Here is a 22,637-nt window from a genome sequence, read left to right as displayed (position 1 = left end):
TAAGTTTAATTCATGGAATATTTGGGGCATACTTACACTAAAAAAAAATTGTTTTGAAATTCCAGTGTAACTGACACCTTGTTTTCTATTGGGCATCTCTACACTCAGTGCCCATTCCTCTTCTGAAGCTCAGACTATTGGCTCCGCCATTCTTTTGCTTTCCTATATTGTCCCAGGACCTTGACAGCCAGCTCCTGCCTTCGTCCTTCCTCTCCTCTACATTCAGTTCAGTTCAGTTCAGTTCAGTCACTCAGTCGTGTTCGACTCTTTGCGACCCCATGAATTGCAGCACGCCAGGCCTCCCTGTCCATCACCAACTCCCGGAGTTCACTCAGACTCACGTCCATCGAGTCAGTGATGCCATCCAGCCATCTCATCCTCTGTCGTCCCCTTCTCCTCTTGCCCCCAATCCCTCCCAGCATCAGAGTCTTTTCCAATGAGTCAACTCTTCGCATGAGGTGGCCAAAGTACTGGAGTTTCAGCTTTAGCATCATTCCCTCCAAAGCATGGGTAGCCATAATTCTCAGAAAGCCTCTTCTGTAGATTAGAGTCCACTTGCTCTTCCTTTTCTCCCCATTCTTAATCTCCTTTCTGTGTCCTAAATTGTTAATAAGGTCAGGTTGGGTTGTTTGCTTGTTTGTTTTATTTTTTGGCCACACTGCACAGCATGTGGCATCTTAGTTCCTGCATTGGAAGCTCAGAGTCTTAACCACTGCAATGCCAGGGAAGTCCCACAGTTTAAAAACATAGTTAAATATCCACTGAGTACTTTCTGTGTGTCAGGCATTGTGTTAAGGGCTTTATACTCATTATTCCATTTATTTATCACAAGACTCTTCAAGGTAGATATCATTTCCTAGGAACCTGTGTGCGTGCATGCATGCTAAGTCTCTTCAGTTGTGTCCAACTCTTTGAGATCCTATGGACTGTAGCCTACCAGGCTCCTCTGTCCATGGGATTCTCCAGGCAAGAATACCGGAGTGGGTTGCCATGCCCTTCTCCTACATAGCCTAGGTATCCACACATGGCTATTTCCATTTTAAGATGCAGAAACTGAGGTGTAGAGAGCTTGAAAGATTCCTCAAGGTTATGCAACTTGGATAGACTGGGAATAGGGCTCTTCCTCCAGAGTCTTTGTTCTCAACTAGCACACTAGCAAACGGAGAAGGTACAGACAGCCTTGTGGCTTTGCTGTTCCAATTTTCCAGCTTGTTCAATTTAGCTTTCTGAAGCTCCTGGGATTTAGAACAACCACTGGATAAACCTCTTCCACGCCACATGGGTGGCCTAGGAGATGAAAAGTGTTGACAACGTAGCAATCCATAAGATGCATACATATTTTTGGAAACTTTATTTTTAACTCTAGAAAAAAAAAAGTGTCACCCACAAGGCTCTTGAAGAAGGCTTCAGCATCCATTGCCAGCAAAGTAAACAGTCAACCCGGGACACCGCTCTTTAAACACATTTGCTGAGGCTAAGGGGCAAATAGTTTGTGCTGATTCTGGGTAATGGGCTGCAAATATAATGTGTTAGAGAGAATTTTTTTTTTTTTTCAAGTGTTCCATATCTTTTTTGGTATAAGCTGCCCCTATGCTTTAGTCTGTAAATATTTGTGCAGTTAATGTATGCTGGCAAATGTCTCAGGAGAAATGCAGGCTTCATAACGCCAAGTGAAATCGTAATTAGCAACACAAAAGCAAAAGAATTTGTCTCTTTCATCTCAGTGCTTAAAAACTGTCAGCACTTAATACAGCTGGAAGCTTCAGAAGAGATAATTTGCAAAAGCTGATTTTCCTAAGTTTTTTAAGAGTTGGTCCTACACTCTGGTATAAAAAAACGTTCACTTGAGAATTAATTTTTCCTCTTCTTACTTAACATTAACCTGGTTAACATTAATTATGAAAGATGTAGGAGAGAAAAGTTCCTTTTAAATTGTCAGTAATGTTGTTAAAGGCAGTATTTTTCACTGTGTACCTACGAGAAGTGAGAGGATAGGGAAAACATGAGTGGCCCCTCTTGCCTAGAAATGACTGCCTAAGTGATTTGAGAGGAAGAGGAAAGAGGTGTGCCTGCAGTTACCAGCTGGAGAAGCCTGTGCATCTGGACCCACTCACTGCAAACTCCCTCACACTCCCCAAGCTTCCTCCAAAAGTTACCCTGGGCTTGAAGTTCCTGTTCAGCCTCAGGAAGTACCTGGTCAAGTATTCTCTAGTTCTGAGCACATTTGGTATTGGGATAAGATAGCTAGCTGGGTGTTATGGACTGAATATTTGTACCCCTCCCCTAAATTCATATATTGAAATGTTAACCCCCTGAAATGTGATAGTGTTAGGAAGGGGGGCTTTTTTAAAAAGTTTATTCATTTTTTATTGAAGCATAATGGCTTTACAAAATGTTGTTGTTTTCTGTCAAACCGAAACATGAATCAGCCATAGGTGTACATATATCCCCTCCCTTGTGAACCTCCCTCCCATTTCCCTCCCCATCCCATCCCTCTAGGTTGATACAGAGCCCCTGTTTGAGTTTCCTGAGCCATACAGCAAATTCCTGCTGGCTATCTATTTTACAGAAGGCAATGGCACCCCACTCCAGTACTCTTGCCTGGGAAATCCCATGGACGGAGGAGCCTGGAAGGCTGCAGTCCATGGGGTCACTGAGGGTCGGACATGACTGAGCAACTTCACTTTCACTTTTCACTTTCATGCACTGGAGAAGGAAATGGCAACCCACTCCAGTGTTCTTGCCTGGAGAATCCCAGGGACGGGGGAGCCTGGTGGGCTGCCGTCTATGGGGTCGCACAGAGTCGGACAGGGCATATGGTAATGTAAGTTTCCAAGTTCCTCTTCCATCCATCTCACCCTCTCCTTCCCTCTCCCCATGTCCATAAGTCTGTTCTCTATGTCTGTTTCTCCATTGCTGCCCTATAAATAAATTCTTCAGTACCATTTTTCTAGATTCCATATATATGCATTAGAATACGATATTTATCTTTCTCTTTCTGACTTAACTTCACTCTGTATAATAGGTTCTAGGTTCATCCACATCATTAGAACTGACTCAAATGCATTCCTTTTTATGGCTGAGTAATATTCCACTGTGTATACGTACCACAACTTCTTTATCCATTCATCTGTCGATGGACATCTAGGTTGCTTCCATGCTCTAGCTGTTGCAAATAGTGCTGCAGTGAACAATGGGATACATATATCTTTTTCAATTTTTGTTTCCTCGGGGCATATGCCTAGGAGTGGGATTACTGGGTCAAATGGTGCTTTTATTCCTAGTTTTTAAAGGAATCTCCATACCGTCTTCCATAGTGGCTGTATCAATTTACATTCCCACCAACAGTGCAAAAGCGTTCCCTTTTCTCCACACCCTCTCCAGCATTTATTGTTTGTAGACTTTTTGATGATGGCCATTCTGACCGGTATGAAGTGATATCTCGTTGTACTTTTGATTTGCATTTCTCTAATAATGAGCAATGTTGAGCATCTTTTCATGTGTTTGTTAACCATCTGTATGCCTTCTTTGGAGAAATGCCTGTTTAGGTCTTATTCCCACTTATTGATTGGGTTGTTTGTTTTTCTGGTATTGAGTTGTATAAGCTGCTTGTATATTTTGGAAATTAATCCTTTGTCAGCTGTTTCATTTGCTATTATTTTCTCCCATTCTGAGGGTTGCCTTTTCACCTTGCTTATAGTTTCCTTTGGTGTACAAAAGTTTTCAAGCTTAATCAGGTCCCACTTGTTTACTTTTATTTTTATTTCCATTACTCTAGGAGGTGGGTCATAGAGGATCTTGCTTTGATTTGTCATTGAGTGTTCTGCCTATGTTTTTCTCTAAGAGTTTAATAGTTTCTGGTTTTACATTTAGGTCTTTAATCCATTTTGAGTTTATCTCCATGTTCAAGGTCAGGAGGGGTGGCCGTGAGGAGATACCCCTCATCCAAGGTAAGGAGCAGCAGCTGTGCTTTGCTGGAGCAGCAGTGAAGAGATACCCTACGTCCAAGGTAAGAGAAACCCAAGTAAGACGATAGGTGTTGCGAGAGGGCATCAGAGGGCAGACACACTGAAACCATAATCACAGAAAACTAGTCCATCTGATCACATGGACCACAGCCTTGTCTAACTCAATGAAACTAAGCCATGCCATGTACAGCCAACTAAGATGGGCAAGTCATGGTAGAGAGGTCTGACAGAATGTGATCCACTGGAGAAGGAAATGGCAAACCACTTCAGTATTCTTGCCTTGAGAACCCCATGAACAGTATGAAATGGCAAAATGATAGGATACTCAAAGAGGAAGTCCCCAGGTTGGTAGGTGCCCAATATGCTACTGGAGATCAGTGGAGAAATAACTCCAGAAGGAATGAAGGGATGGAGCCAAAGTAAAAAGAATACCCAGCTGTGGATGTGACTGGTGATAGAAGCAAGGTCCGATGCTGTAAAGAGCAATATTGCATAGGAACCTGGAATGTTAGGTCTATGAATCAAGGCAAATTGGAAGTGGTCAAACAGGAGATGGCAAGAGTGAACATTGACATTCTAGGAATCAGCCAACTAAAATGGACTGGAATGGGTGAACTTAACTCAGATGACCATTATATCTACTACTGCAGACAGGAATCCCTAAGAAGAAATGGAGTGGCCATCATGGTCAACAAAAAAAAAGTCTGAAAGCAGTATTTGGATGCAATCTCAAAAAAGACAGAATGATCTCTGTTCGTTCCCAAGACAAACCATTCAATATCACAGTAATCCAAGCCTATGCACCAACCAGTAATGCTGAAGAAGCTGAAGTTGAATGATTCTACGAAGACCTACAAGACCTTTTAGAACTAACACCCAAAAAAGATGTCCTTTTCAATATAGGGGACTGGAATGCAAAAGTAGGAAGTCAAGAAACACCTGGAGTAACAGGCAAATTTGGCCTTGGAATACGGAATGAAGCAGGGCAAATACTAATAGAGTTTTGCCAAGAGAACACACTGGTCATAGCAAACACCCTCTTCCAACAACACAAGAGAAGACTCTACACATGGACATCACCAGATGGTCAACACCGAAATCAGATTGATTATATTCTTTGCAGCCAAAGATGGAGAAGCTCTATACAGTCAGCAAAAACAAGACCAGGAGCTGACTGTGGCTCAGATCATGAACTCCTTATTGCCAAATTCAGACTTAAATTGAAGAAAGTGGGGAAAACCACTAGACCATTCAGGTATGACCTAAATCAAACCCCTTATGATTATACAGTGGAAGTGAGATATAGATTTAAGGGACTAGATCTGATAGATAGAGTGCCTGATGAACTATGGACAGAGGTTTGTGACATTGTACAGGAGACAGGGATCAAGACCATCCCCATGGAAAAGAAATGCAAAAAAGCAAAATGGCTGTCTAGGGAGGCCTTACAAATAGCTGTGAAAACAAGAGAAGCGAAAAGCAAAGGAGAAAAGGAAAGATATAAGCATCTGAATGCAGAGTTCCAAAGAATAGCAAGGAGAGATAAGAAAGCCTTCCTCAGCGATCAGTGCAAAGAAATAGAGGAAAACAACAGAATGGGAAAGACTAGAGATCTCTTCAAGAAAATTAGAGATACCAAGGGAACATTTCATGCAAAGATGTGCTCGATAAAGGACAGAAATGGTATGGACCTAACAGAAGCAGAAGATATTAAGAAGAGGTGGCAAGACTAGACAGAAGAACTGTACAAAAAAGATCTTCATGACCAAGATAACCATGATGGTGTGATCACTCACCTAGATCACTCACATTCCACATCCTGGAATGTGAAGTCAAATGGGCCTTAGAAAGCATCACTATGAACAAAGCCAGTGGAAGTGATGAAATTCCAGTGGAGCTATTTCAAATCCTGGAAGATGATGCTGTGAAAGTGCTGCACTCAATATGCCAGCAAATTTGGAAAACTCACCAGTGGCCACAGGACTGGGAAAGGTCAGTTTTCATTCCAATCCCAAAGAAAGGCAATGCCAAAGAATGCTCAAACTACCGCACAATTGCACTCATCTCATATGCTAGCAAAGTAATGCTCAAAATTCTCCAAGCCAGGCTTGAACAGTATGTGAACTGTGAACATCCAGATGTTCAAGCTGGATTTAGAAAAAGCAGAGGAACCAGAGATCAAATTGCCAAAATCTATTGGATCATTGAAAAAGCAAGAGAGTTCCAGAAAAACATCTACTTCTGCTTTACTGACTACACTAAAGTCTTTGACTGTGTGGATCACAAGAAAATGTGGAAAAATCTTAAAGAAATTGGAATGCAGGACCACCTTACCTGCCTCCTGAGAAATCTGTATGCAGGTCAAGAAGCAACAGTTAGAACTGGACATGGAACAACAGACTGGTTCCAAATTGGGAAAGGAGTATGTCAAGGCTGTATATTGTCACCCTGTTTATTTAACTTATATGCAGAGTACATCATGCAAAACACTGGGCTGGATGAAGCACAAGCTGGAATCAATTTGCCGGGAGAAATATCAATAATCTCAAGTATGCAGATGACATCACCCTTATGGCAGAAAGTGAAGAAGAATTAAAAAGCCTCTTGATGAAAGTGAAAGAGGAGAGTGAAAAAGGTGTCTTAAAACTCAACATTCAGAAAACTAAGATCATAGCATTTGGTCCCATCCCTTCATGGCAAATAGATGGGGAAACAGTGGAAAGAGTGACAGACTTTATGTTTCTGGGCTCCAAAATCACTGCAGATGATGACTGCAGCCATGAAATTAAAAGATGCTTGCTCCTTGGAAGAAAAGTTATGACCAACATAGATAGCATATTCAAAAGCAGAGACATTACTTTGTGAACAAAGGTCTGTCTACTAAAAGCTATGGTTTTTCCAATAGTCATGGATGGATGTGAGAGTTGGACTATAAAGAAAGCTGAGAGCCAAAGAATTGATGCTTTTGAAATCTGGTGTTGGAGAAGACTCTTGAAAGTCCCTTGAACAGCAAGGAGATCCAACCAGTCCATCCTAAAGGAAATTAGTCCTGAATATTCATTGGAAGGACTGATCCTGAAGCTGAAACTCCAATACTTTGGCCACCTGATGTGAAAAACTGACTCATTTGAAAAGACCTTAATGCTGGGAAAGATTGAAGGCAGGAGAGGAAGGGACAACAGAGGATGCAACGGCTGGATGGCATCACTGACTCAATGGACATGAGTTTGAGTAAACTCTGGGAGTTGGTGATGGACAGGGAAGCCTGGTGTGCTGCAGTCCATGGGGTCACAAAGAGTCGGACACAACTGAGTGACTGAACTGAACTGAATACTTCATATTTCTGCATTGTCTGTTGTAACCTCTCATTTTTCATTTCTAATTTGGTTGATTTGATCCTTCTCTAGGAAGGGGCTTTGAGGGAGGTGATTAGGTCATGAAGGTGAAGCCCTCATGAATAGGATTAGTGCCCTTATAAGAGAGACTCCCAGAGATTTCTCTTGCCCATTCTGCCATGTGAGGATACAGTGAGAAGATAGCCATCTTTGAACTAGAAAGCAGGTTTACACCAGACATCAAATCTACTGGTGCCTTGATCTTGGACTTTATAGACCCCAGATTTGTGAGAAATAAATGCTGTTTAAGCCTCTCATTCTATAGAAATTTGTCAGCAGTCCAAAGTGACTAAGTCACCAGATATGATTATAGCCAATGGATGGCTGAACCTTTCATGGTTTTACCTAGATGTTTAATTGAGGTTTTACTGCCACTCATGCTGATCTGCAAGGGAATCTTTTAATATCAGTATAAAGCACACTGTCCTCGGACCACCTACATCAGAATCTCCAGGCACTTTTGTTAAATGTGCACATTCTTGGTCTTCAACCCAGAAATAATGAATTACAATGGAAGTGAAGTGGGGTGCAAGAAACTGCTTCAAACACAGATCTTCCAGGGTTCTCAGGCACCTAATACTTGAGAATCACTATAGTAAAGAAAGCTGAGCACTGAAGAATTGATACTTTTGAACTGTGGTGTTGGAGAAGACTCTTGAGAGTCCCTTGGACTGCAAGGAGATCCAACCAGTCCATCCTAAAGGAAATCAGTCCTGAATATTCATTGGAAGGACTGATACTGAAGCTGAAACTCCAATACTTTTGCCACCTGATGTGAAGAACCAACTCATTGGAAAAGACCCTGATGCTGGAAAGATTGAAGGTGGGAGGAGAAGGGGAAGACAGAGGATGAGATGGTTGGATGGCATCACTGACTCAATGGACATGAGTTTGAGTAAACTCCGGGAGTTGGTGATGGACAGGGAGGCCTGGAGTGCTGCAGTCCATGTTGTCACAAAGAGTCGAACACGACTGAGCGACTGAACTGAACTGAAGTGAAAGTAAACATTTTCTACCTGCTGACCTTCGTTTCCTGTGTCTGCTGCCTCCTCTCAGCCTTGTTGGGAGGATAAAGTGGAAGAGAGTTACATATATCCTCCAGGAACCCCTCTGAATCCCTAGGCAGAGGGACACCTCTTCACCTATACTCCAGAGTAATGAATGCACAGCTCAGTTAATAAACAACAATAAGTCACTATTTTACTGGAGTGATTTCTTGGCCTCCTCTGGGGTAAGTATCATTTCTTGGCCATCTTTTTAGCTGCACCCCTAATAAAACATCTGGGATTTAGCTGCTGCTGCTGCTAAGTTGCTTCAGTCGTGTCCAACTCTGTGCGACCCATAGACGGGAGTGGCGTGCCATTGCCTTCTCCGCTGGGATTTAGCAGTGCTCTTTAAATGTTTGCTGCATAAATCAATGTTTGGTGTAGTGCCTGTACTTGGGAGACCTCAGACAAACCTAGAGAGCACATTAAAAATCAGAGATATCACTTTGCCAATAATGGTTCATAAAATCAAAGCTACGGTTTTTCCAGTAGTCATGTATGGATATGAGAGTTGGACCATAAAGAAGGCTGAGCACCAAAGAATTGATGCTTTTGAACCGTGGTGCTGGAGAGGACTCTTGAGAATCTGTTGGACAGCAAGGAGATCAAACCAGTCAATCCTAAAGGAAATCAACCCTGAATATTCATTGGAAAGACTAATGCTGAAGCTGAAGCTCCAATACACTGGCCACCTGATACGAAGAGCAGACTCATTGGAAAAGACTCTGATGCTGGGAAAGACTGAGGGCAGGAGGAGAAGGGGGCGAAAGAGAATGAGATGGTTGGATGGTATCACCAATTCAATGGACAAGTGTTTGAGCAAACTCCAGGAGATATTGAAGGACAGGAAAGCCTGGAGTGCTGCAGTCCATGGGGTCACGCAGAGTCAGACACGACTGAGCGACTGAGCAACTGCTGCTGCACCAACATAAGCAAATCAAAATCTAACCTATAAACATCTCAAGTTCAGGAAAGAGAAAGCTAAGGGCAACCAATCACAGCCAACCTGGGTTTAAGCTACAGCCAATCAATAATTTCCTTACTTTGCTTCCACTTTTTCCCTGTAAAAGATTTTCCCCAGCTCCCTTTAGGAAGCACTTCTAACCACTTCCCCTTTGGCTTAAATAAATTCCTAAAATTTTAGTTTGCCTCAGTTTATCTTTTAATGGGACTCGGAGCCAAGTTTCTTTCTTTATTTCAAAGATCTATTTATTATTTATTTACCACCTTTTTTTTTTTTTTTTTGCCGTGGTGGGTCTTTGTTGCAGCACACAAGTTTTCTCTGGAATGCAACTCTAGTTGCGGGAGCACGGACTTCTCACTGCGGTGGCTTCTCTTGTTTCCGAGCACGGACTCTAGGCATGTGGGGTTCAGTAGTTGGAGCACGTGGGCTTGGTAGTTGTGGCACACGGGCTTAGTTGCTCTGTGGCACGTGGGGTCCTCCTGGACCAGGGATGGATCTGGTGTCCCTTGCATTGCAAGGCAAATTCTCAACCACTGGACTACCAGGGAAGCATCCAGAGCCAAGTTTCTAAATACTGATGGTTAAAAGCACCTCTGCTAATGCTGGCTCATAAGAAAGAATTTGATGCTGTGAGCACTGATATGCCTCAAACAACTGAAGCTGGAACTAGCAACTTATTTTATTTTGTTTTTATTCTTTGCTGTGCTGCACAGCTTGTGGGATCTCAGTTCCCCCACCAGGGACTGAACTTAAGGCCACAGCAGTGAAAGCATGGAGTTGCAAACCACTAGGCCAGCTGGCAACTCCCTGGAACTAGCAGTTTAGGCCAAACCTATCAGACTGTTTTTACTCCCTTTCTCCCAAATTCCTTCTGAGCCTCATGCCATCTACCTGGATCTGGCCATCAAAGCTCAAGAAATGCCTGGCTTGTATTTCTGCTTTTATAAGCCCAAGTGCCTTCCAAATGTAAATCCCTTGACACAGGTTGGCTTTAAATGCTTAAAACAAATTTATTAGAAAATTGTACTGTCATTAATATTTATATAAACCAAACTTCACACTAAAGTCAGCTCATCATATTTGGCTTTTGGCTTTTCAGGTGTTGATCATGTACTTTTAGACGGTTAGACAAGCATGAACTTGCAAGCCAATGGTGTTTCCATGTCTACACCAATACTGTGGCGCTGGCTGGGACCTTCCAAATGTGTGCTTGGTGTGTCTGTGCTAATGATTTATGAATCAGAATTATTTACCATCTGACCCAAAACAAAGTACTGAAATCTATCAAGGGTGATCTATGGCCTGAGGGCACACTGGCAGGGAGAGGCAATTATTCTCTCAACTGGGAGGACAGGTGGGAAGAGAAAGGATCTGTGGTTTCAGTGCACAACAACTGCTGCCTGCCTGACAAAACCATGCAAAGAATGGCTCCCTTAATCCCATTCAGTCTATGAAAGACATTTTAAAGCCTGCAATTCACATTCTCAAACACTTTGAGCACATGTAAACAATCTTCTTGTATCATTCAGCAGAAGGCTCACTTAAAATGGAGATGGGCATAGAAAGTATACCATGGAGATTAATGGCATCATATAATTTTACAAGAAGATTTTGCCGAAGATTAAAACATGCTTGAAACATGTCTTCTGTGAAAGCTCCAAAACATGTTATGTTCTTTCATGAATTCTTTTTAGGCATATGGTGCTAGAGAAGACTCTTGGGAGTCCCTTGGACTACAAGGAGACCAAACCAGTCAATCCTAAAAAAAATCATCCCTGAGCCGTGACATTAAAATACGCTTGCTCCTTGGAAGGAAAGCTATGACAAACCTAGACAGCATATTAAAAAGTAAAGACATCACTTTCCTGACAAATGTCTGTATACTCAAAGCTATGGTTTTTCCAGTAGTCATGTATGGATGTAAGAGCTGGACTATGAAGAATGCTGAGCGCCACAGAATTGATGCTTTCAAATTGTGGTGCTGGAGAAGACTCTTGAGAGTCCCTTAGACAGCAAGGAGATCAAATCAGTCAATCCTAAAGGAAAGTGAAAGTGGCTCAGTCATGTCTGACTCTTTGTGACCCCATGGGGTTCTCCAGGCCAGAATACTGGAGAGAGTAGTCATTCCCTGAAATCAACCCTTAATATTCATTAAAGACTGATGCTGAAGCTGAAGTTCCAATACTTTGGCCACCTGGTGCAAAGAGCCAACTCATTGGAAAAGTCCCTGATGCTGGGAAAGACTGAAGGCAAAAGGAGAAGTGGGCAGCACAGGATGAGGCGGTTAGATAGCATCACTGACTCAGTGGATGTGAATATGAGCAAACTCTGGGAGACAGTGGAGGACAGAGTAGCCTGGTGTGCTGCAGTCCATGGGGTCACAAAGAGCCGGACATGACTTAGTGACTGAACAACAGAAAAATATTATGAAGCTCCAGCTTCAGTGCACAGGGGAAGCAAAATGTGTAAACAAGTGGTCCTTGCTGTCAAAACTGAGTCTCAAACTGTCACATGCATGTGGATCCCCTGGGGCCCTGGTTAAAATGCAGGTTCTTGTTGAACATGTCTGAAGCAGGGCCTGGGATTCTGCATTTCTGAGAAGTCCCCAGGGATGTGGATGTTGTGGGGCACAGACCTTGTACTTACAAGGCAAAAACATTTATAAGGCAAAACAGTGTAAAAGAACCTTTTGACTTTGCATATTTTTGCAAAGAGCTCTGAAGTTCTTTGCAGAACTCTGAAGGATAACTTCCCTTTGGAAATGCGTGCTACCCGGGGCTACTGGTAGCCCCTTTGTGTCCCTGCCTAAAGATACAGATGCATTGCTGCTGCTTTAATTTGGTGACCACCACAGCTTCTCACCTGTCCAGACATATGATGGAAAAGAACCTGCCAGATGGAAAGCCAGACAGAAGGGTGTGTTCCTAGGAAGCCAAGAGGCACTCCGCGGTGCCCAGAGTATCTAGTCCAAAGATTTCAGGTGATGCACGCAAGGCTGGACAAGAGAAAGGATTTGTCAACCAGTGTCCATGTCCTTTCAGTGAACATTATCTTCTTTCTCGGTTTCCTTGAGGTCTTAAACCGTGCTGAATACACTGCATCCTAGTAGAGAGACCTATTTTGGGCAATTTACAAATATAATCAGCTTATGATGGTTTATGCAAGTTTGCTCAGAGGAAAAAGCTCAGGGCAGAGCCTAAAGCTGGTACTTAAAATAGGCCAGTGGCATCTTGAGAAAAAGCAAACAGAAACCCAGACTTGAGCCCATAATACCAAGGGAAGCATCTTCCTCATAGACGTCAGCACTCTGCTTGGTATTTTTGCAAGGAGGAAGCTTGGACTCTAAGTAACAATAACCAGGAATGTGTATTCACCAGGATTGAGTTCTCCTTTAGAGTAATTTTTCATCAGAATTTCAGATTATAAAAAGATCAAAAAGTTTAAGAATGGAGATGGGTATGAACACATAAACAACTTGGGATAGGATTTCTGATCTTGGTAAATGAGAGCATCTGCCCCATGATGTACTCCAAGACTAAGGCTATTTTCTAACAGTGATTTATATCTTGGGACTAAGGAGCATGAGGTAATATTCATAATTTATAAACTTAATACCTATGACTGCTCAGAGAACTAAAAAACAAAAAATTAATGCTGACATTAATGCTGATCACGTCTGCCTATTTAATGAAGATTACAAGGCAAATAACTAGAATGCTACGATTTTTACTCAAATTACAATGCACTTGGGCATATTCTAAGATAGGGAACTTTAATAGGATGGCCTATTTCCCAAAGAACAGCCAGTGAATTCTGAGAACAGTGGGGTAGACGCTTGTTGATTTTCTTGATTCATGATCACCACTTATGTTTTGAACATTTGGTATATTTTAGATGGCAGGAAACCAGGGACAAGTCTAAGAAACTGGCCTTAAATTAGTTCTTTCATTGAAAGAGGATACTTTTACACAATCTGATTTTGTTGACAAATTAATAAATGCCGGTCCATCACAAATAGCTTTACAAGTTCATTAACTGTTAATGTGAAAATTTTCAGCTTCCTAAGTGATGATTTACTTGTTGTTTTATTAGTGTCCTAGCTTCAAAAGAAATCATGAATTACGTTCTGTGTTGAGGTCAAGTCATAGGGTCAGTTCTTATTCTGTTTTCTCATTTTCCAACTGCCATAAAAACAAAACAAAACAAAACTTCAAAAGGAAAGCAAACTGAGCAGATTAGGAATTAACCATATTTTAATCAATAAATATAAACACTTGTTAACAAGTTACTAGGCAAAATAAAACAGTAATTTATCAAGAATTCAAAAGAGAACACCACCTTGAAAGCACAGGGCAAACATTTTCACCATAAACCTTTCTCCATTTAGAGAATTAGAGGTCACAAAAATTTACTCTGAATAAAGCTTGGAATAACCTAAAAAGTTCCAGGTAGATTATAAAGCTAAAATAGATGAATTTGCACATAGTAGGTAATGCACAGATTGTCTGACAACTCAATGAATAAATGACTGAATGGATGAATCGCTGAACACGGGGAATAGAATTCCTTCTGTTCACATTGTGAACCAGGCCCATAACCATTTCTCGTTCCTTCTCTGCCTCACTATGCCTGGCTATGCTCTGTATTGCAGGAAATCACATTTCCAAGGACCCTTGCCAGATGGCTTCCAGGTAGAGCTGGAAGGGTAAGGTGTTGAAGGAAGATTACAGGGCAGGAGGCGAGGTGGAAAAAATGAGGAATTTTTCCAGGTCTGACTCATCTGGTGTTGTTTCATCGTGGGCAGTGGCTTTGTCCCTGCCATTGCTTCATTTCCTACAACTCCTGGGCGGTCTAGCTCCCACCAGGCAGCCCCACCATGGTTTCAGCTCCTGTGCAGGATCCCGGTTTCTGGACTTAAGGAACCACACCTCCTCATAAGCCTATGTGACAACGCATGTGCATGTTAGGTCACCTCTGTGGTGTCCGACTCTGTGACTCTATGGCCTACAGCCCACCAGGCTCCTCTGTCCATGGGATTCTCCAGGCAAGAATACTGGAGTGGGTTGCCATGCCCTCCTCCAGGGGAATCTTCCTGATCCAGGGATTGAACCCGAGTCTCTTAGCTTTCCTGCACTGGCAGGCGGGTTCTTCATCACTAGTGCCACGTGGGTTACAGCTTCCTGTCATTTATCTTCTCTTTCATCATCTATGTATGTAAATTTCCTCTATTAAATTCTCTCTACTGAAATACCTAGAATGGTTTCCGTTTTCTTGACTGGATCCCGACTGCTACATATTAGAATCATTTTATTTTTTCCTGCCTCTTAACATATCTGGGAATTTTTGCACAAGAATCTTCCCTAAGTCAATGAAAAATTCACTCAAACTGCATTCGATATTCCACTTTCTGCAATATAGGCGAATAATATCCCTTTGGCTGTTTTTTGTCAAGACTCTCTTTGCCACTACGAATATGACTCTGACAGTCTTCCAAAGTCACCACCAGTTATGGTGGACACAGTCAAAAGTCATTTGCAGAGGTCATTTTTGTTGTATGTACTAAGTGCGACAACAAGGAGAAAGACAAACAAAATGAATCTTAAGAGAAAAAGTCATCAAATGGATAACAATGTAAAAAAAAAAGTCTCTGAAAATTCAGAGACCGTAAGACAGCACCAGAGAGTTTCTTTCCCATTGAATCAATAATTTTCCTGAAATTAAAATCTTTTAGAATTTCTGGATCTTTTAAGAGCATTACAAAAAAAATTTCTGATTCATCAACAAATGATCCGTAGCTTCTCAGCTGGTGCATTCCCCTGGAATGAATTATCTTCAGAAGTAGAGTTCCTTGGTGAGCATGGAGACCACACATGGAATCTGCTTCTTCTCGTGGAAGCGTGGATCATCAGACTGGGATTCAAAGTGCCTGGCCACCCTGTTATTCACCCGGGTGAGGATCTGCAAGATCTCCAGGCTCTTCCCATGCTCATTCAGGATGGAACAGAGGGCCTGCACAAACCAGGAGCCACTCCCTGGGCTCCTCCATGAATAATAGCCTTCAATGGGAGAAGAGAAAGGAGATGAAGTCAGCTGACCTGGCTGCTGCTTTGCTCACTACCCAGAAGGAGCTGTCTGTGACTGGGGCCTTCATATGCGCTCTTCTTAAATGACCTCAGTCCCCACTTACCCATACTGCATATGTGTTCTCCAAACTCTGTACTCCAGGGAATCATTCTAAAACACAAATCTCATGTTGTCCCTGAGAAATGGAATATTTCCTGCCATATCAGTAAACGAGGATGTCATAGTCATCAGTGACTGCAGCTCTCCAATGTGAGCTGGTGAGCCCAAAGGGCACTCAGGAAGGAGAAGAATACCTGTGATCTAGCAGCCAGCAGACTGCAGCCACTCCTGATGGTGAGCCTCAAGGGAGCTCAGGTTGTGAAAAACACAGGATACTGGACCCAGTAGTTGATGCATATGAAAGCAGTGATTTCAGGCAGTTCAGACTCTTGCCTCTTCCCATACATAGAGAAGCACTACATTAATTTGGGTTATCTGGTTTTCTTTAATTAACAATAGCCTTTTGATGTTCAAACTACCTGCCCTTTTGTTGCAAAACTTCTATATAACCTGGCTCCTTCCCTTGTCTCCTTGGAGTTCTCCCAAGATTACTTGAGATGCTATCTCCTGGGCTTAAGTCCTAAAAATTTCCATGTAATAAAACATAACTCTCAAGTTTTAGGTTGTGAATATTTTTTAAGTCGACATCCCTCTCTCGTGTAAAACGGCTCCTTCTATATGAGGGTGAAATTTAGGCTGCTTAGCACCTCCTGCAGGGCCCACCACAACTGGGTCCCCATTTCCCTGTCTAGGTTTGAACCTTGTTCATGCCCAGTCCTGCAGTCCATGGGGTTGTGAACAGTTGGACACAACTTGGCTAATGAACAACAACAACAACAACATGCCCAGTCATACCTTGTGCTATGGCCTCTGTCTCCTCCCTGGGCCACGTCAGTGAAGAGGCAGTGGTCTACAAGCTAGGGTATCAGGTCTCATCAAAAGCCACAATGCCTGGCACCTTGATCTCAACCTCCAGAACTGTGAAAAATGAACTTCTGCTCCCCAGCCTGTGGACTTACATTAGAGCTGCCTGAAAAGACTAACACACCCCGTGGTCCAGCTCTTGAGTTTTACCAATGCACTGAGCCACCTGCCCCTGGGCACTCTGTCTGATAAGCCATTTCAACCTTCCTCCTGTTATTTGATTTTTTAAGACTCGGTTACAGAAATTCTTTCTTCAGAAGCCTCTCTCACTTGCCTCCCTAGAATTCACCCTTAGATTCACCCTTCTTCCTTCAGTTCTGCCAGACCCGGCTTAGGGCCCCTCCAACTCAACTGACAGGTTGGATTGCACAACTACATGCTCCCATGACTCTGCCTTCCTCTCAAGGGCAGGAACCAAATTTCTTTTTTTACAGGACTCTTAAAACTTGTGAAGTTTCCATTCTCACAAAATCTCATCTGTACATCTTTCCAGAGCTGGTTTTCCAAACACAACAGCCAACTTACGGTAACCAGGACTTCTATACCAAGCACTTGACAAACTACTACCACAGCTGGGAGAATTCTGAGTGATGGTTTTTACCCCAAACAATGGAACTTCACTGAACTTGCTCAGGCTAACCCAAGCAAGAGGGAGGCTTGCTTGCTGCTGGCATTTCTGGTGCTTCTTTACAGGCTACTGTATAAAGGAATCCTGGTCTGAGCTATATGACTCTATTATGTATGAAAATCTCTATATGACCTTGGGCAGGTCACTTAAACTTACTCAAGCTCAATTTTTTTTTTTCTATCTGTAAAATGAGGACAGAAGTAACACCCTTCCTTACTACTACAGAATTATTTCAGGGTAAAAGACATGAAAAACACTCAGTAAATAGGTGCCATAGACACGCTTGTTCTTACAATTACCAATAATAATAACACTCATAAATGAGAGAATTCAGCTTTCTTTTGGAGAGAAAAGTGACTATATCCCCATGGTAAGCAGAATAGTGGCCCTCAGAAATGCTCATGCCATAAAGCAGGGGTCCTCAGGATCTAATGCCTGATGACCTGAGGTGGAGCTGATGTAATAATAATAGAAATAAAGTGCACAATACATGTAATGTGTTTGAATCATCTGGAAACCATCCACCCCCACCCTGGTCCATGGAAAACCTATTTTCCATGAATCATGTCCCTGGTGCCAAAAAGGCTGGGAATTGCTGCCCTAGAGCACTTCACAGATGGGGCTGAGGTCAAGGAAACAAGATAGAGAAATTATCCTGGGATTATCCAGACGGGACTAGTCTAACCACAGGAGCCCTTATAAGAGGGTCAGAAAGAACGTTAAGGATGGAAGGAGAGTCAGGTATGAGGCTGCCGGCTTTGAAGCTGGAGGAAGGGGGCCACAGGCCAAGGGATGCAGGCAGTTCTAAACATTCTGGGAAATCAAGGCTGTGGGTTTGCGCCCCCTACAGTCTCTAGAAGGAACTGCTGCCCATTCTGGAATTCTGACCTGCGGAACTGTAAGATAATACATTTGTGTGTGTTCAGCCACCATGTTTGCTGCAATTTATCACTGCAGCAATAGGAAACTAACACAGCTCCAAGTCTCCATTTCAAAGGTGGGATGCACAGTGTGGTTAGCAGACAAGGGACTTGATACCTGGAACTGTGGAATAGGCAAAGAGAAAGTCGGCTTCAACTGGGATCTTATATCGGGGATTAGCATCAGTGTCATTGATAGGTCCCGAGTCGGCCTGGATCCCGTCATCGAGCTCTGTCCCCCGGCAAGCCTAAAATCAAAGCAGAGATGGCTGCATGAAGCTGAGACTAGGAACACGTGTCCTATTCACAGCTGTATCCCACTGCAGTCTTAGAACTGTGCTTGGCATGTACCAGCAACACAACGATGTCCAAGATAATCTGAAGATGTGTTGAATTACCAAGCAGAGCAAATAAAAAGACTATAATGTCTTAAACTCAGATAATTTCTGATCCAATGCAAATATAGATGCCAAGCATTAGAGGTAGAAAAATACAACCTAAATTTGCATACCCCAATGGAAACAGCATGTAGATTTGTAAAAAATGATACAAGCCAAGTCACTCTGTAATCTTTTTTCATTTCTATTGACTTCGTTTTTTTTTTAATTATTTTAATACTTAAAGAAAATTAATTTATTTGTCTGTGCTGGGTCTTAATTGCAGCTTAGTTGCACTTAGTTATAACATGTGGGATCCAGTTCCCTGACCAGGGATTGAACCTGGGCCCCCGGCATTGGGAGAGCAGAGTCTTAGCCACTGGACTACCAGGGAAGTCTCTCTATAGACTCCGAAAAGGGATTACCTGAATGAAGAAGAGTTTGGGTTTCTCTAACAGGGTTTTGCATCGATCCCCCCTAAAATGGGCTGTCAAGTCCTTTATTGCTATCTTGTCATCTGTTCCATAAATTAAATTTTCTTCTCCATGGCTTAATAAGATGCAGGCAAAGCAGGCTGAATTTCTGTGGTCTTCTTCAGAAGCTGCAAGCCATTGAAACATTGAAAAGTTAAAATATGACTCCTGGGTGTGGGACCTCAGAGGTACTGTTCCCTTCCAGTCTGGCGGCTGCCACTGATGAAGAGGGACAGGCAGAAGGTGGAGGAGCACCCCTGTATGACACTGAGGAGAGGTCAGAGGGAGAATTCTAGAATTCCCACTGAGTCTGAAACCAGAACGAGGCTGCCTCACGTGGAAGAGAATCCCACAGGCAAGCGGGCTTCAGGCAGCTCCTGGGACAGCATACTGGGCTGCTGAAGGCCAGGGCCTTGCTTAGATCTGTGACACTGGGCCAGCTGCTTAACCATTTTGTGTCTTGGTTTTCTTGTCTGTAAAATGGAGCTACCCATTAAATGGGTTGATATTTGCAAAGCAGATCACATGAGTATCAAGCAAGTATTTGTTAAAGAAAATAAAACACACTAAGTGAAACAAGACTCTGACTAAGGAAAAGAGGCCCTATGATTTCAGGTATATGAGGTTCCTAGGGTAATCAGGTTCACCAAGAAGAAAGCAGAATGGTGGTTACCAGGGGCTGAGGGGATGGGAAACAGGGCCTTAGGGTTTAATGGGGACAGAGTTTCAGTTGTGCAAGATGAAAAGAGTTCTTCTGGAGGTAGGTGGTGGTGGTTGCCAAACAAGGTGAATGTATTACATTTACTGAAAAGAAAAGAAAGAAAGAGTTAGTCACTCAGTCATGTCCGACTCTTTGAGATCCCATGAACTGTAGCCCGCCAGGTTCCTCTGTCCATGGGATTCTCCAGGCAAGAATATTGGAGTGGGTTGCCATGCCCTCCTCCAGGGGATCTTCCCAACCAGGATCAAATGTGGATCTCTTACATCTCTCCTGCATTGGCAGGCGGGTTCTTTACGACTAGCACCATCTGGGAAGGCCCAGTAAGTTGGCTTAGCTTGATCTCATCTACGGTTCCATGGTTCCAACTAACTAGCTAGCTAGAAACTATGCACTATAGTAGAAACTATGCACTATAACCTTTCTTCTTCTCTTCATCCGTGATGAGAGAAGAGTAAGATTCAGAATTTCTTAATTCCATGGCAGTCAAGTGGTTAGGACTCCATGCTCTCACTGCTGAGGGCCTGGGTTTGATTCCTGGTTGGGGAGCTAAAATTGCACAAGCTGCGATATGGCCAAGAAAATAATAGTAGTAAAAGAATTTCCTGAACACCTACTGCAGCAGTGATCTAGGTACTTTGCCTGAGTTACCTTCCTTAATCTCTACAAGAGCCCCTTGAAGTAGGCCTCATTCATTTTTATTTCACTGATAAAAAATGGCATCTCAGAGACGTCCTAGAACTTTGCCCTGTCAAGAAAAATCACCACGTTGCTATTTTGATAGGACGACAAATGAGAATTCTGTGATCCTGACATGACCTGGGCTCAGGTGGAATAATCTGCTTTTTAAAAAATATTTATTTTTATTTACTTATTTGGCTGTATGGAATCCTAATAGCAGCATGTAGGAGCTTCGATCTTCCTTGTGGAATGTGGAAGCTTTCTAAGAAGTCTTAGTTGTGGCATGTAAATTCCCTGACTAGGGATCCAACCTGGGCCCCCTGCATTGGGAGCATGCAGTCTTAGCCACCTGACCTCCAGGGAAGTCCCAGTATAATTCACTTTTCATAAGAACAGAAACCACCATTGGGACAAGTCCTTACATCTGTATAGGGCATTACCCTTCTCAAATCATGCTCACAAGCTTTCCCTCAGCTAATGCTAATTGTAACCCCAAGAAGCAGGACTTGCTGTATCATGATCCACATTTCAGGAAAGCAAAAAACCAGGAGGGCATAGACACCCTGCCTTGCTCACCCTTGGACTGCTCAAACTTGGACTAGACCCCAAACGTGTACTCGTGATTTCCAGTCTGCTCTACCATGTGGCCTACTAGGGTACAGAAGGTCGGCTCTTAAGATCCTTGTTTGAAGAAGTAAGGAAAAGATGCCTGGTTTTTAAAAATGTAAGAGATGGGTACTTAAGAGAGAATGTTATAAGGTGGGGGGAGGGACCTTTTTCTTGTTTAGCTGTGCATCTGAGAAAAGCATCAGTGGTTGAAACTTTCTACCCTCTGCCCATGGGTCACTGTCTAACAGGTTGGGAGGGTGTTACTTTCAATTATTTGCCCTAAATGTGAGAATATCATAGGTAGCTTCCACTAGATAGGTGTGGGGTAATAGAAAACATAATTGTTCTGGAACTAGTTAATGCTTGAGTTTTGGTCCTGCTCCTCCTAACTGTGCCTTCAGTATGACCCTTATTCTCTCTTTAAATCTCTGTCCCTACATTTATGAAATGGGCACGATGATGTTGTTGGCCAACACGGCAGGGGTTCCATTAAAGATCTAAAGAAACAATTCTGTGAACACGTTGTGTAAGAAGTAAGGTAGTTCTGAAGTGTATGGGGATTATTATTCTCTGTCTGCCACCAGTGAAAATTTATACTTAAACTCTGTTCTGGACAGAAAGGTAAGATTTGCTACTTGAGTAGCCTTTTGAAATTGAGACTGTTTTGTAGCTACAGAACCTATTGCTGTGAGGTAAGCTGCTTTCCTCCTTTGAGGGGGAAATCTAAGTTTACCAAGAGAGACAGGTGTCCTGGAGATAGGTATGCAGTCACCTGGAGGAAGGAAAGGCCTCCCACGCTGAGATCCCTCCCCCCGTCATGTGAAGGCAGCTTCTCAGACCAGGTGGGGCCGGCTCCACTGGGAAGCAGGAAGATGACTGAAGGAGGAGGGGCAGGAATGTACCTTTTTTCAGCAGATCTTGCATCTTGGCACAAGAGCAGTCGTTATAGACACTCACATCGAAACCCAGGCTCCGGAAGCACTTGAAAAGAGCCTCTGCATCTTTGTCTGTGCCGTTGCGGACACCCATTCCTGTGGGAATCGAGCACCGAGTTCACCGATGGGCGTCACATGCACAAAAGGTGAGTACCGCCACCCCCTTCCCCACCGAAAGGTAAGCCCCTTCATGTGGCTTGTACTCATGCTCAGTCATGTCCGACTCTCTGCTACCCCATGGTCTGCAGCCCACCAGGCTCCTCTGTCCATGGGGACTCTCCAGGCAAGAAGTGGAGTGGATTGCCACTTCCTCCTCCAGGGGATCTTCCCCACCCAGGGATCAAACCTGTGTCTCCTGTGGCTCCTGCACTGGCAGGCAGATTCTTTAGCACTAGCACCACCTGGGAAGCCCCATCACCTGGCTCAGCCAACACCAAACAGCTCGCCCCCACCTTCATCCTTTGAGTCCTTTGGTCCAAGCCCCACATCTGCTAACCCACATGATGGGAATCTCAAACTGAAAGTTCCCAGTTTCCCCTCATCCCTCTCTCCTGGACACGTGACACCACCTGCGCAGGGGCTGTCTGCTATAGCAGGTAGACACAGTGGTCTTCTGACCAACGTCTGATACCAGTCTGAATGAAGCTAAAGGAACTGGAAGGGAACAGAAGAGCTGAGCCCATGCCCCCAGCACCCACCTGTTATTCTGTCAAAGTTCTTGTTGTTTATGATGATGCATTTGCCCAACTTCTCAAAATTCATGTTATACTGATATGTAGGCACCCGGTCCCGGGGGATGTTGACTGATTTCCCTGAGTCATTTCTCTTCTTCTTACTGGGAAAATATAAAGCCAGTCAGGGGCTATCGAAGATGTC

General features: G+C 43.3%; 1 protein-coding gene and 1 non-coding gene across 2 annotated transcripts in view; both read right to left on the bottom strand.

The window, feature by feature from the left end:
• Positions 1-13,608: 13,608 nt before the first annotated feature.
• Positions 13,609-22,637, bottom strand: part of CASP7 (caspase 7) — a 41,875-nt gene continuing 32,846 nt past the window's right edge. Inside the window, exons 3-7 of the mRNA XM_025274122.3 lie at positions 22,460-22,596; positions 21,729-21,857; positions 18,771-18,946; positions 18,087-18,216; positions 13,609-15,429 (exon numbers count right to left, since the gene is read on the bottom strand). Of these exons, the coding sequence (XP_025129907.1) occupies positions 15,206-15,429; positions 18,087-18,216; positions 18,771-18,946; positions 21,729-21,857; positions 22,460-22,596 (796 nt within the window). The 3' untranslated portion in view covers positions 13,609-15,205. The remainder of the gene's footprint in view (positions 15,430-18,086; positions 18,217-18,770; positions 18,947-21,728; positions 21,858-22,459; positions 22,597-22,637) is intronic.
• TRNAG-CCC lies at positions 18,667-18,739 on the bottom strand. Its single transcript has one exon. It is a non-coding gene; the product is annotated as a tRNA-Gly (tRNA).

The sequence above is a fragment of the Bubalus bubalis genome, chromosome 23 (assembly GCF_019923935.1).
Source record: "Bubalus bubalis isolate 160015118507 breed Murrah chromosome 23, NDDB_SH_1, whole genome shotgun sequence".
NCBI classification, from domain to species: domain Eukaryota; kingdom Metazoa; phylum Chordata; class Mammalia; order Artiodactyla; family Bovidae; genus Bubalus; species Bubalus bubalis.
Note: the sequence above shows the minus strand (reverse complement) of the source record. Positions and strands in the feature narration are given on the sequence as shown.